The sequence below is a fragment of the Ursus americanus genome, chromosome 16 (genome assembly GCF_024610735.1).
Source record: "Ursus americanus isolate L20-20 chromosome 16, mUrsAme1.1.p, whole genome shotgun sequence".
NCBI lineage: Eukaryota > Metazoa > Chordata > Mammalia > Carnivora > Ursidae > Ursus > Ursus americanus.
The window spans coordinates 30328335-30343724 of record NC_142142.1 but is presented as its reverse complement, the minus strand read 5'-3'; the positions used below and the strand labels follow the sequence as shown (position 1 = coordinate 30343724).

The 15390-nt window shown below is 38.3% G+C and overlaps 2 protein-coding genes across 7 annotated transcripts in view; one reads left to right on the top strand and one right to left on the bottom strand.

Moving 5' to 3' along the window:
- Positions 1-930: 930 nt before the first annotated feature.
- On the bottom strand, positions 931-11116 carry CWC15 (CWC15 spliceosome associated protein). Of its 6 annotated transcripts, none has more exons than XM_045790795.2 (7): positions 10994-11116; positions 9570-9708; positions 8896-9008; positions 7921-8009; positions 6659-6772; positions 2793-2911; positions 931-1808 (listed from the first exon to the last, which is right to left on the bottom strand). In XM_045790795.2, exons 2-7 carry the CDS (start codon positions 9698-9700, stop codon positions 1679-1681), a joined length of 696 nt encoding a protein of 231 aa, XP_045646751.1. In that variant the 5' UTR covers positions 9701-9708; positions 10994-11116; the 3' UTR covers positions 931-1678. The 6 variants fall into 6 exon arrangements, with proteins under 6 accessions (XP_045646751.1, XP_045646754.1, XP_045646750.1 ...); XM_045790798.2 differs by lacking the exon at positions 10994-11116 and adding an exon at positions 10918-10992; XM_045790794.2 differs by lacking the exon at positions 10994-11116 and adding an exon at positions 10663-10891.
- The window catches only part of KDM4D (lysine demethylase 4D), a 39993-nt gene continuing 35684 nt past the window's right edge, over positions 11082-15390 (top strand). The window contains 2 exon segments of the mRNA XM_087868232.1: positions 11082-11512; positions 13112-13205. The gene's annotated coding sequence lies outside the window, so the exon portion shown is untranslated.

The following is a 15390-nucleotide window of genomic DNA, read 5'->3' as shown; positions in this document are numbered from 1 at the left end:
TTCAGATGCTAAGAAGGAAAAGCTTCTATGATTAAGTGCTGCCACCACCACCTCTTTTCCACAAGACTTTATCCAGAATCCCAAGAACTAGTTTTGGAAATCTAATGTCACATCTGGAACACATTTTTATGTAGTTTGAAGGCACTGGTACATGTCCCATCATGTATTAACCTTGATCCAGTCATTGACCTTTCATTGTCCTCAACATGGAAGCACCCAGGACTTCCTAACTATGGAACAGTGGTGCTATTTAGAAAATCAAAAATGAATATAGAGGCACTTTACAAATTGTAAAGCTGGAGTTTAATTAATTACTTAATTCAGTAGATCTCATGCCTGGCATGGAGCCTAACCTAGGGCTTCAACTCACGACCCTGAGATCAAGACCTGAGCTGAGATCCAGAGTTGGACGCTTAACTGACTGAGCCACCCAGGTACCCCAAGGAGGTATTTTAAAAATAAGGTTTTAAATATTACTAAAGGTTTTTAGAAAGCACTAGTTGAAGTATTCAAAATTTTGTGTAAGTGGATCACCTGGAAAAAATACATAGCATGAATGTGGAGCCAAGACCTGGGCTTTATTCCTGACTCAGGGTCCATGCAAACTGTCCCAGCTTCCACTGGGAAAATGCTGGAGTAGTAAGTAAGCTCTTAGAGAAAAGGGTTTAAAGAAATAGGCACTGATAAAAGCATGTTACTTTTGCTTGAGAAGTTTTATCTTTAACCTTATCAAGCTCAATATCTGTTACAACTGAGATACCTTATGACTGAGTCTCTGTAAAATGGTTCAATTTCTGGTCCCAATTTTTCTACCAAAGTGACACCCTCCAATCACAGTCAAGGCTTAGGAAAACTTCATTTCCCAGCTGCAGAGAGATACTCCCACTTCCCACATACATATCCTCCCAGATAACAAACAAACCAACAAAATCCTATTTCCAAAGGTTTTATTTCACGTATTATTTGATGTTAAACTTTCCTAGGCTCTGCAGCTACCATATGTCAGTGTGCAAACTCCATCTCATTCAAAAGAGACATGACAGTTGAGTATCCAGAACACAAGTAAGTGCCACATGCTGTCTAGGCATGCTTAAGGAGTGGTTTTGGGCCAAGAGAAAAAGAAAGGAGCACTTGCAGAAGTGAAGGATACCCCATGCACCTTCAGACACACACTCAGGGAGCAGAGAGGTTGATGACACTCTTCCCTACCAACATGTGGGCCAAAATAGAAGGCCTTTCACCCTCCATTACACTCTTAAAAACACACGGTGAAGATATCACACATTAAGTGACTTTAATGTCAAAGAAATGAGAAGTTAATGCACAAAGAAATACAATTCACAAAAGAAAATATGCAATGTTTTATAAGCTGCATACATTTCAACAAAAAAGTTGGGGACACGGATTTAGTTATTTCGATTTTTGAAAATATTTATTACAAGATTCCCCTTCCCATATTAAATGGAAAACATATGACTGGAAATATTCAGAGAATGGAAACTAGGTTAAACCAATTCCCAAGTCCTCATCAAATAAGGTATCAATAAAGGAGAGGTTATTTTGGAACTTAAAATTAGGGAAGCCTATACACAATTTAGAATAGGAAAGAGAAAAAAAGAAGAAAACAAAGAATGATCCTTTACATTTTACAGTCTTTAATTAAGCACATAAAACTGTACTATTTAATATATTTCTCCATGAATTTTTTGTGAAATTCAGATCGCAGTGTATCATTTACAAATCTTTTGTCTTTCTTCTGATCATCTACACCTTTTGCACAGTTCTTGAAAACAACATCATCATCCCACCTAAAGGGAAAAAAGAAAACAGAACGCTCTTACATGTCTGTATCAGGAGACAAGAACAAGTGAATTGAAGAGCTTAGTCACTACCCAGAAAGATGCTCAACATGTCCGTCACCTGATGCAGCAATTACACCCAAAAGAATAAAGTAATTCTTAATAGACTGTAATCTTGCTTTATTATAGCAGGAAGGGCAATTTCTATTTAGAACACACGAACATTCTTATTACTTCTCCTATATAAGCAACTTTGAGTTAGGAATTCATAGGCTTAATTACATAAATATTTAAGGTTTTCAGGTCTAAAACAAAGAGGCAGCACCGTGATTGGTACAGATACTTCTAGATGATAATAACTGACCAGTTTACTGTAGTTTAGATTGCATGGTTTCAAGGATTCTATACTCTCTCATCAGTTACTACTTAGTAATCATGCACTGTCGTATTTGCATTTTATGGCAACAAAGGAGAAGAAACCACTGGGGTGTAACCATTAAGGTTCATAGACTGGCCCAGATCTACATTTCAGTCTAGCGGAAAGAACGTGCTGGGTAACCCCTCACCGGAAGGACAGAGCATAAGGAAGCATAGCTTTCTCCTTTATGATCTATCTGGCTGTGTATCTTTACTACGTTAGTCACGAATACAACTATATGTGGAATCCTCTGTGTCCTTCTAGGAAGTCTCTGAATGTGAAGGGTAACCTTGGGGACTCTTCACCCATACATCCAAAATGTAAGCTTTGGAGAGCCAAGGGCTCAATGCACTGCCCCATCCCGAGTGCTTAGAACAGTATGTGGTACGCAGCTGGTTATCATAAATATCTACTAAAAGTAAGTACATCTTCTTTCATTCTCCTTCTTCCAGTATTCCCATATCTGATGGAGAAGAGTATCAGTGAAAAGGGGGCTTTTAGAGGCTTCACATAATATAGTTTGGTATCAAATGGCACAATCTGCAATATATACCCAACTCGTCAGTGTGAAGTACCTTCTTTTAACTTTGAAGTTGGCCTGAGGCTGGGATGGGCCAGTGAGATTAAGGAGAGGGTTTCCACTCAAAATGTTTTCCATACGTATTCTTTCTTCTTCAGCTTTCTGTTCTTGTTCCTGTCAAGGACAGAGAAGGACTCATTTACTTACATTAATTCTGGGGTCAATCTTCTTACATAACTCCTATTTTAAAAGACTGTTAGGATTTTATGAGGGAGAAGGAATGAGCATCAAGGTAGGTGTTTGTTTTTTTAAGATGTAAGATATACCAGAAAAGCTCACTTACCAAAATAATGTGGCCTTTTTATTATAAATATTTCATGCTTGTCATCATACATTCATTAGTCTGACTCAGAAATTCTATGAATGCATATTTAAATCTATTTTCTTTCTTGAAGTACATACAAAATTAATTGCTTATTTTCAGAGAGTACATCAGTAAATATATTCTAGTAATTTGAGAATATATTAAACATCAAAGAGACACATTTAGCAAAGCTATTACCTTGATTTTTAAAGATGGGCTATATAAAACTATGATTAAAAATAATTTTATTTTGAATTATTAACAATATAAATTTATACCTCCAGGATTTAGTGACAAGTTACTATTAGCTAAGAAGTAGCTCCTAAGATAAACTATCATGTAACATATTATATTCAGCTAACATGCATTTCTACTAATCTACCCCAAATTTATTCATTGTTACGATTTATTGTTACTAACTTTCCATTTTTATACCACTCATTCTTCATCAGTTACAAGCTTGTCTTTCTTCACTTTTAATTTAAGCATTAACCTCTTTAAACTCAAATCACCCTCAGTTTCATTCTTAGAATGAGAAATATAAAATGCCTGAATTCTTAGCCATACTGCTAGCTCTACCTGTTCATGCTATTTTAAAACAAAAATAAATCCCACTTTACTGTATTTTAGGAAGGACAAAAACTGATGACTTAATGGATCAAGGAAAAAAAGACTTTCAATTTGAAATGAACCTAATAGGGGTGCCTGGGTGGCTTAGTCAGCTAAGTAGCCAACTCTTGATTTTGGCTCAGGTCGTGATCTCCGGTTGTGAGATCAAGCTCCACATCAGGCTCCACCCTCAGTACCTTCAGGGGATTCTCTCCCTCTCTCTGCCTCTCCCCCACCCTGCTCATACTCTCTCCCTCTCTCAAATAAATAAACCTTAAAATAAATAAATAAAATGAACCTAATCAAGTTTTAGACCACTTGGAAAAATAGCCTCATTTCCCACAAAGTTAATGATATTTCATTTTAATATACAAATGTGAACAACAGATTTCATTTTTAAGAGGCCAAATAACCAGGGGTGAGAAGACACAATGCTCAGGGAAATAAACAGGGAAACTCCTTCAGCTCACTGCTCAGACCTTAAGCAAACAAAATCAGGAACATCCCTTACAGATTAAGAACAGATAGCTTTCTAAAAACTATGTATTTTTAACAAATTATATTGATGTTGAAAGTGAAGACATTTCTCTGGGATGCTAGAAAAATAAAAGCTCAAGTATACAATGTATCCAACTTATAATAATAACACATGTGATATAATAAAGTTCTGGCCATTTTATATTTGCAATATTATCTCCTTTAGAGTCCTGGCTGCCTGCCACACACAGCACTGGGGAAAAAAGGTGGCAATTCTTTCCATATTCAAGTACCAGGCACATTATGGTTCACAAACATAGGCTCATAATCAGCCTTCGGATCAAACCCAAACCATCCTATTTTTGTTAATAAAATTTTACTGGAACAGACAGTCACACTCATTCATTATATTGTCTACAGCTGCTTTCATGCTACAGTGAGCAGAGCCGACGAGCCGCACGAGAGATGGCCTGGTCTGCAAGCCTGAAATATCCTGAAATATTTGCCATCTGGCCCTTTACAGAAAGCTTCCTAGCCCCTGACATAGGCTGACTGGTTTGAAAATATTATTTTGGGACACCTCAAAAATCAGCCACTAGAAAACCAGACGGGCAACAGGAACAAAAGTAAAACCGTCCTTCAACCCCTAGAAACACCAATACATTTTGTACAGAGAGTAGAGGAATCTTACAAAATTCCAAAACCTTCTGTCTAAAATGTTTATCCTCCCTAAGGGTCAACCAAATGCACTTGAACTGCTTGTCTCTTTATGCATCCAGAGCTGTTAGGCAAGCCAAAAGAATTGGGAATAGAACAACAGCCCTCTAGTGGTATGCAAGTGATATTAGGAAAGTTCTCCTAATTCTCCGATTTTTAAAAATTAGATACGACAGTTAGAAGCTATTACGGGAATTATGCTATTGTATGCCAAACTTTGGCAGGAATTACAATATTCTTCTTCCAATTTGAATTTCAGCAATCTTCTACTTCCTGAGACTCCTCACGTGAACCCACGTCAGTCTTTTTCTCCTCTTTAAACAGAATAATTCTTGGTTCAAATGAAAACTTACACAGAAGCTCTAAAAAAAGCCGAGCTGTTCTGTTTGAAAATGGACACAGACATCTCCATGTGAATGTCTCATAATGTGTCAAATTCAACATGTTCCAAACAGAGCTCATTATCTCTTTTCTCTCCATCTAAACATGGGCATCCTTCTGCCATCCCCCCTATTAGGGAATGTCAGTAACATCTACCCGGGAACTGGGGGTCATCTTGGCTGCCACATCTATTCAGTCACTTTATCTGGTCAATTTTACCTCCTTGACAGCTCTATCAGCATCTATTTACTTCTGTCAATTCCAATTCCTACTATGCAAAATTATCTTAATTACGTGTGAGGATTATTAGAACAGCCTTCTCAATCAGTTCTCCCAATCCAACCTCCATACTTCTGCCAGGGTAATCTTTCTAAAATGCATATCCAAGTAGATGACTATTAAATTTATTATTCCTATTTTTCTGTATTACTGAAATATTTCATAATTAAAAAAACAAAAAAATAAAACGCATATCCAATCTTATCATACTCCTGCTGAAATCAACTAGCTCTTCATGGCCTTCAAGACAGAGTCCAAACTCCTTTAGCATTGGCTTATAAACCTCTACTGTTCTGACCTGCTTTTGCTCACCTGTTTCATCTCTTATTGTTACTACTATGGCAAATTCATCCAAAGTTTAAAGGTATGTACTGTGGATCCTATGTAATCCTTGTAATTCTTTTTGAGATAGACATTCTTTTCTTTCATCGTATAAACGGAGAAACTGGCTAGGTAAATTGTCCTAGGTTACATAAAATCTAGTTACAGACTACACAACAAATGTCTAGAAAGAAGGATGGAACCAGGAGACGAAGACATAAAGATGGCCTCATTATATCCATGGGTTCTTTGTAGACCGTGATTATATCATATTTATCTTTAATTCTTCTGATACGTAATGGACAATGATTAAATGTCTGTTAAACATGAACAAATGAATAAAAAACAAATTGATGAGCACTATGAAGCATACCTGAACTATTTGGAAAGAATTTCTAACATAACCAGGAAAATCAGGATGTCGCAAAAATAATCAGCCTTCTAGATCTACAGGTGCAGTAATATCTAGACATGGCAAGGACGATTTCTAATGTAAGATGATATTACTTAAATTAAAAAATATTCCGGGGGCGCCTAGGTGGCTCAGTTGTTAAGCGTCTGCCTTCGGCTCAGGGCGTGATCCCGGTGTTCTGGGATCAAGCCCTTGCATCAGGCTCCTCTGCTGGGAGCCTTCTTCCTCTCCCACTCCCCCTGCTTGCGTTCCCTCTCTCACTGGCTGTCTCTCTGTCAAATAAATAAATAAAATCTTAAAAAAAAAAATATTCCGTTCAGAAAAGATGAGAAGATGCACATATTTAATATTTTGATTTTACCTTCCTGGCCTGCTCTTCAGCTCTTTCTTTTTTAATTTTTTCTAGTTCTGCAAGAAGAGCTGCGGTATCATCATCATCACTCTCCTCTTCAAAATCTTCATCTTCATCTTCCTCCTAAAAAAGAATGACGACAGCCCAGGAGAAAATGCACGTTACTCATTATTTTTCCCAAAAAAATTACACTTACCATATCTTTGGGCAGGATTAATTTTCCTATTGGGAAAGATAAATGCACCTAAATATGATTAAAGTCAACCATCAACCAAAACATACAGAATTCTTACTAAAATGTCCCTGAGATGCTTGAGAGATTGTAACAGCAAAAAGTGTAACAAAGTATTCTTCAAATGTACATGGTCAAAAGGGAATTTACATATGAAAATATTTCTAAAATCCAACAAGAAACACTTTACACTGATACACACAGTACATAATGTACACAGTGTATCACCCTGAGAGTCAAATAATTTCATTAGTTCAAGACAACTTTTAAGCAAGTAAGGATAATCAAAAGTACAAAAAAGGGTGCTACATTCTCAGAATAATTTCAAACAATTATTAAATCCCATTTAAAATAGGATTCCCTTTAATTACTGAGTTAATTACTTAATTCAATCTGTCAACTCTGAAATTAATTGCTGATATATGTACTTAGTTAGATGCAACCGATGAAAAGCCACTCATGTTTTCTCACTGAATATACAAAACTGCAAGTTAATTATAGACCATAGGGTCCCACTGAATTTTAATGTTAACTGAAGCACTAATCGTAAAAGAACTTCCACTTAGATCGCTTCCCTTCCTAAGCAGAGGGAGCCCTTAAGTTGAGTTGTACATCTAGAGAGGGCATGTTTGGTATCTAATGTGGAAAGGCTTTGAGTTCAACTCTTGGGGGTGCTATTACTGACAGAGACCCTAGAATGAAGAATGCCCTCTGGAAGTACAGAACATGGTCAACCTTCAGGGTTTAGTATGGAGAATTATTTTTTGGGGAAGCTTATCCTTTAATAGATCACTTTCTTATTTGGTTCTCCAGAGATCAAACTTGCTCTTAAAGTTTAATTACTCTAGTGATTAATAATACTTTTCATTTAAAAATCAATCATAAAGCTTACACTGAAGTCAGGACTACATTTGAACACCAGTAAGTAAAAATAAAATAGGCCACTTCTTAAAGCCAAAAATTAAAAGAAGCATTTCAGAAAACATAACAAATGAACTACTATGTGGAGATGGAGATCGACAGAGGAAATAAAACATACATCTGTTAGAGGATCATCTGCATCAAGGTTGGCCGCAGGAATCTGGTCTAACCGAGGCTTCTTTGACACTGATGAGGAGGTTGTATGTTCTGGGGGAAAACAAACATCACTTAGCTTACTAAAAAAAACACTGTGCTTCTTGTAACATTTTAGGGACCCGTGGGCACAAAGAGCTAGATTATAATCATCAAGATAGCACAGACAGGAACCACAGTGCCTGGCATGTGTCTTTGGTAAACACTTGTTGAATGAATTAATGAAAAATAATGATTTTAATATGGGAACTGTAGCCTTTCTGAGGAAATTTAGGGAACAGTTTACATACGCTGAAAATATAAAAAAGACAGTATAACTTATGCCCCTAGATGCCTTCCAAAAGCCAGTGACAAAAATAGGAGACCCTTATAGACAGAAAACACAGGGCCTCAAAAACTCTGGTTGCTGTAAACAGTCAAAACCTTTAGGGGCACCTGGGTGGCCCAGTCGGTTGAGTGTCCACTGTTGATTTCAGCTCAGGTCATGATCTCGGGGTCCTGGGATCAAGGCCTGCAGAGCAGCATCAGGCTCTAGGCTCAGTGTGGAGTCTGCTTGAGATTCTCCCTCTGCTCTCCCCCCCACGCCTCCCCCGCTCATGCGCATGTGCACTCCTGCTCTCACTCAAATAATCTTAAAAAACAAAAACAAAAAACCACCTTTATGTAAACTGAAACAGCTGCCAGATATCCCCAGATCATCCTGTTCCTTCTACTACAGGGGCACAAAGAGATGGATCTGGAATCAACCTTATTAGCACCTCTAATCTGATCACTTAAGAAAGTGTTACCAGAATCTTAAAGCAAACAATACTTTAAATTGTTTACACCAACATTTTAAAGCAAACAAACAAAAATATTAATCAGTTCCAATTAGCACATGAAAGAAAAACTGTTGTCAACATAATTTCATGAGACGAATCTGTGGGGGCAGTGTTGGTACCTCGTGTTGGACGATCTCTATTTTTTTCTCTTGCAGCAGCTCGCTCTCTCTCTTCCAGCTCTCTCCTGAAGTCACGGTTGCGAACCTCTTCAGGGGCATCCTGAGTAGTTTGTCTAAAGTAGAAACAAATCGGCAAAAATGTTACTAAGAAAACACATGGCTGTAGCAATAGAAGACAATTCACAAAAAGCAACTCTGTCCTTTAGTCCCTCACTTTTCAAGGAACTAAAGGAGATCATTACCCTAATCTGAAGGTTACTAACAGGCGTTCTTGTAATGTTTCCAATATTTCAGAGCCCAAACTGAGTCCCATATTTTCCCATAAGGCTGCAGATTAATTAAAATCTCTTTACTTTTTGTTAGTAGGTCAACTCAGGGCTCATTACTGTGACACTTTTAATCTCACATTGATTAGTGCTAATAGTTCATGGGTCCTCTGAGGTCATTGTTATTGTGCCATATACACATGGAAGTTCCCAGTTAATAGGAATTTCTGCATAAGTTATATATGGTAGTGTTTTATAAAAAGCATAATTCTAATGTCAAACACTCTACTGCATTCTACTCCTATGAAAACAGATAAATATACCCCAAATATGCTACAATCTCATGAACATGCCATTTAACAGATTTAATCTTGTCTTCTGAACAAGAAAATAAAAAGTCTTCATTACCTATATTTTATCTTTGTATGAGAAGGTAGGTCTCTACTTGAATATTGCTTTGAGAGTTGGCTCAAATCACCTTCTCCTTTTCCTCTCCCACCTCTTGCAGGTTCAAAAGTTGGCCTAGCTGCTGTTGTCATCTTTTATCCTTTAAAGAAAAACTATACCAAGTTATTTCCAATATGACAAACCCTCATTTCATAAAGTATTAATAAATATTCATCCTTGTGAAATAACTTCCAAAACTCATTCTCCAAAATTCTCTTAAATAATCTCAAACAAGAGTTTTGAAGAAAACAAAAAAACGAAGCTTGTGGTCTATAAGGAATATAGCTTCTTAGGCAGTTCTTACTTAGTGCAAAAAATTCTCTCATGAAGATCTGAGTTCGTGTTCCTGTTCTTCTGTCTCTGTGGCCCTCCAATCCAGCTTAAGTTTCTGTGGAATGGGCAGTGTCCCTCCAGGATTATTATGAGATTGAAATGTCAAAGCCTTGTAAAATTTAGTACTGCCATGATTAAGTTTTAAAAATTCTCAACCCTACTCCACCAGACGCCCTAAGGTCTGCATTTTATCTGAACCTCATACAAAAGAAAATAGGCTAGTAACTACAACAACAAAAGTTGTTTTACAGTCATAGACAAATACTGAGTGTCCTGGAGAAAAGTGTGCTAAACTTTAATGACAGTTACATATGCAAAATTCTCCAACAACCTTTTGTTGGTCCAATTTCCTTCTATAGCAACCATTATTATATAAATCAGATCTTTTGTAGGTTACAATGCTCAAGACAGGAAACTCACCCCCAAAGGCTTCTGATAGGCAAAACTCAGGGACCCATTCCTTGTTACTTTTGGTTTGGGCTGCCAAGAGTAGTGCCTAGCAGATGTGGCGACTGAAGGAAGTCCCGTTAAGCGTCCGAAAAGCAAGAGTGCAGGGAAGCTGGGGGAACTGGTATACTTCTCTAGATTTTCAAAAAGGGAAAAGGGGTCTATGCAGAAGGAGAAACTGGGTTTCCTGCCGCCGGGGGCGCCGCCGCCTCCCATACACTCCCGGATTTTTTTATCACTCCCGCCTCCCGGGGGCTCGCCTTCCGGCTGTTACCAGAAACTCGCTGACTCTTCACCCAGAGGCCCGACTCGCAAGGGGTTCGGGGGATGGAGGGGTGCAGACCCTGTTTAACGCCGTCTGCAAAGCTGCCTTCACGCTCCGCGCTCCACGGCCGGCCGGGGACTCGAAGGGCTCTGCCACCGCCCGCCGCTCCGGGGCCTCCACCGCCCGCGCCCGGTTCCCTATCGCCGACTCCGACCCCAACCACCCTTCCCTGCCCCCCCTTGGACAAGAGAGATAATCTGCTACCCTCCTGCCGCTCACGTCGGCCGAGGTATAAGGCGACAGCCTCCGGAAATCATACACACACCATTAAGACTCTTACCTCCCAGAAACCTCTGCGCCCAGGGCCAGGGCCCAAGACCCGGAACCAAACCCCAAGCTCTTTCGTCGCACTTCAGAGGCCGAGGCAGAGACCAATCCGCAGCAGGCAAGGTGGAAGTCGGCGTGACGACAACAAGGGGCGGGGCCGAAACGGCCCAGGGGGCGGGCATTTGAAATCAGTGCTTTAGAGTAGACTCTAAACATCATTTTTATACCTTCAAGAACCAATTACTTAATGTCTCTTCCGTCTTTCCCTTCCCCGACCCCCTCCCAGACTCCTTCATTCCTGTGCTGCGTGGACGGAAAGCCCCGGGTAGCCGACACCACGTCCCCGGCTAGCGAGAGAGAGCGTAGAGAAGGATTACACCAAACTGTTTAAATCCAACGGCTCCTGCTTCCTCTCGCCTGAGCTAGACCCAACAAGCCTAGAGAGTTGGGCTACGGAAAGACTAGTGTTTTCATTTAATTGGATATGAAGAAAGAACAAATATGTACGGGGGCAACCACGATCTTTATAAAGGTACCATTCCTGCAAAAATATTAGTCTTCAAAGCAAAGGTTGTATTCGTATTGTTTGTGAAAATTTCTATTTCTTAAAAAGCCTAAGTTCTAGTGGGAGGGGAGATGTCACTATTTAGAGATTCATTTATTAACCCTATTGTGAGCGTTTAGAACGGTGGGCCCAACTGCCAGAAGCACGAGATGCAGTTATAAGATGGCTACTCAAGCGTTAGGTGAACTTTTAATAAGACAACGAACAGGGGGGAAAAAATCACCGACCGTCCTTCCTCCCTTTCCCAAAAAGCACTGGGAGTAAGGATCTTGTTTGTTTAGTCCATCTCGGTATCTCATCACATGGTCTTTGGCCACAGTAAATGCTCAATAAATATTTATTAAACAAATGAAAATTCAGCTCCTCCAACTTGGTTTCAAATGTAAGAGCTCATAAAATTGAACATTAAAAAGCTTTATTTCCAGAACTCTTTTTTTGAAACTTATAAATATTTTTTTTTAAAAAGTAGAAGAGCCCCTTCCTTTATAAAGTTCAAGATAAAGATCTTAATTTTTCTTATGGAAGGTATTTCTCCCCTAGTTTTGTACATCTCATTAAAGGACACTACCATGTTTGAGTTACTATACCAAAACCTCAAGGCTCCTAATTAAATTCCTCTTTCTTTACTCTTAACATTTAGTTTATTTGCAAGACTTAAACCAATTTTACTTTCAAAATAGTACCCTAAATATCATTCCACTGCCACTCCCTAGTTCAAGCCACTAAGATTTCTCACCTGCATTGTAATTGCTCCTTAATGGGTCTTCCTGCTTCCACTTTGGCCCTACATAAAGTTAATTTTGCATATAGCAGTGAGAGTGATCTTTGAAAATTATGAATCGGGGAGTGTTACTTTCCTGCATAAGAATGCACTGCACTTAGAATAAAAGTCAAATTCCTTAATGTGACCCGAGACCCCATGGGGTCTGGTTCCTGCCTATCTCCCTGACTTCACTTTTAATCAGACACTCTCTTACATATTAAACTCCAGCCACAGCCAACAGGGCATTTCTCTTTCACAAACAAGGATAAGATTCCTTTGCACTAGGTTTTCTCTGTTGCCTATGTCTCAAGATAACTGTGTTAACCTCCTTCAAGCCTCGGCTCAAATGTCATTGCATCAGTGAGGCTTTCCCTGACATCTTCATTTTCTCCCCCACACCTCTGACATGATGCCCTGTTTTATTTTTTGTAGTACTGAACACTAACAAGTTTATTCTGTTTATTGTTTCTCCCCTTGTTTCTTGTCTGAGAGGCAGCACAGCAAATCATTAAGAGAAAGGGATCTATAGCCTGTCTTGGTGCTAAATTCCAAGTGTGCCTTTTCCTGGCTGTTTAACTTTGCCCTAATGGGGAAGTTATTTTCCCTTTTTGGGCCCTCAGTGTCCACTGCATAAAATGGGGATAATTCTAGTCTTTATCTCTTATTGTTATGATAAGGATTAAGTGAGCGAATACTTGTAAAGTGCTTAAAACAGTCTCAGCAAACAGTAGTTGCTAAATTAATGTTAGCTATTATTATTATTAATATTATTTTTATTATTATTGTCTATCTTCCTGTATTAGAACGTAAGTTCCAGGAAAGCAGGAACCTTGTCTCTCTTGCTCACTGGTGTATCCTCTGCATATAGAACAGTGCCTGGCACATAATAGGTGCTGAGTAAGTATTTGTTGAATGAATGAATGATTGATGCACTCTGAGGTGGAGGAATGAAGTAACAATGGCAAGGTGGGGACACGATTATAGAAAATGCCCCTGGTTTTTATGTTCCAACTGCCCTTATCAGCCCTGAGTCAGTCACCCTGATTCATTTATCTCTTGGCCCACCACCTAATCTTTGGATCGCCATGATTAAATAATCACCCCTGTAATTTTATTAACACCGATGTACAGCATGATCAGCCCACAAATGAAAAGCTTTGACTTAAATGGTCTGAAAGTATTAATTAGAAAACAAACTAAAAAGTTTTTCCTTCGGTGATTTTAAACTACTAATAAATGAAACTAAAAGCTTTTGACTTAAATGGTTTGAAAGTATTAGCAAAAGAAACTAAAAGTTTACTAAAAACTTAAAATTCACCTTATCAGTTATCTTTGCTGGCAAAAATCATATATAACCTCCCAAGAATTCTCACTTGAAACCCATTACCACAGAAATCCAGTTGCCTAAATCCAGTTGCTAAATTCTGCCTGCCAAGCCTCTTATACTAATTGTTTATTTTCCCACTCTGCAATGATAGAATTTCCCACATTCCTCTCTTTCTTCAAATCTACGCACCTCTTCCACCCTCTTTCCCCTTCTCATCCTCTTTCTGAGGAGTGGATGATCTTCTGACTTCTCTGGGAAAATAAAAGCTCTTAAATAAGGATTTCTCATGTGCCCTTCAGCAGGTCTAGCAAGCTGCCTATGACTATGCCCATATCCTCAGCTTTCTGTGAGTTAGTAGACATGAGGTGACCTAAGCCCTCTCCCTTGTGGTCTGGGTCCCAATCCCTCCAACTTCTTAGTAACTGGCATCCTGCTTTATTTCCTATCTCTCAATCTATGAAACCATCCCTTCTAGATCATTCTTATCAGGTTTTGGATATGATGTAATATATCTTAACCTTAAAAAATGCTCCTTCATTTTAATATGACAAAGGTAGGATTTTAATTCAATGTGAAAAGGATGTTTTATATAATAACTATGATTGCAAAACTGACTATTCTTGTGGCATGATGTAATGTAGGAGTTCCAGCTTCAAAGCTTCCATGGACACTATGCCCTGTTGAATTTAATATCCAAAAGGAAAAAACAAACCTGAAAAATCTAAGAGGAAAACTTAAGAGACTAGTTGTACAACCTAGAGTTTGTAAAGATCCTTTAAGCAAGGCAGAACACCTAAGAGCTATAAAAGAAATAATTGTAAAAATTTATCTATATAAAATTTTAATTTCATTGCAGAAGATGTTCAAAACAAAGTCAAAAGATAAATGCTAGATGAACAGGTAATTTTTTAATGCCTATAACATATAAAAGGTTACTATTACTAGTAATACACATAACAAAATACAAACAACCCAATAAAAAAAATGGGTATGGAATATAAAGAGGCCATTCAGAGAAAGCAATTCCAAAGAAACAATAAATACAAAATACATGCAACCTCCCTATTAGGAAAATGAAAGTAAACCAATAATGAATTATCACATTATAGTATCAGATTGGCAATAATTTTTTTAAATTATCAATACAATTGGATGGGATTGGGAGAAAAGGGGATCTAGTTAGACAATTAGGCATTGACTCCCTATTTCTCTCACAGTGAAAATAAAAGGTGCTCACAATGACCTATAAGGCTCTCCCCTACCTAATTGATTTCCTCCCTTGCTCATGCCTTCCTGGTATTATTTGATCATAGCTCTTGCCTTAGGGCCCTTGCATTAGGTATTTCCCTGGCCAAGAGCACTCTTACTTGTCTTATTCAGGTCTATGTTTAAATGAGGTCACCCAACCGTGACAGCCCTATTTAAAGTTGCAGCCATCCTCCCCTTTGGTCCCCCAACATCCTGTAGTCCTTATCTCCCTTATTCTGCTATGTTTTTCTTTTTTACATAGCATGTATCATCTTCTGTGATCCTATATAATTTAGATATGTTTATTATTTCTTTCTCTACCTATTCCATGTAGGATATAAATTCTACAAGGGCAGAATCTTTGTTTATCCCAATGTTGTAGGCCAAGCACCTAAAACAGTGCCTGGCATCAAGAGGTGCCCACAAATTTTTTCTAAATGAGTAAATGAATGAATGGATGAATGAATGAATGAGTGAGTAAGTGAATGAGTTTTAAGAGGAAAAAAA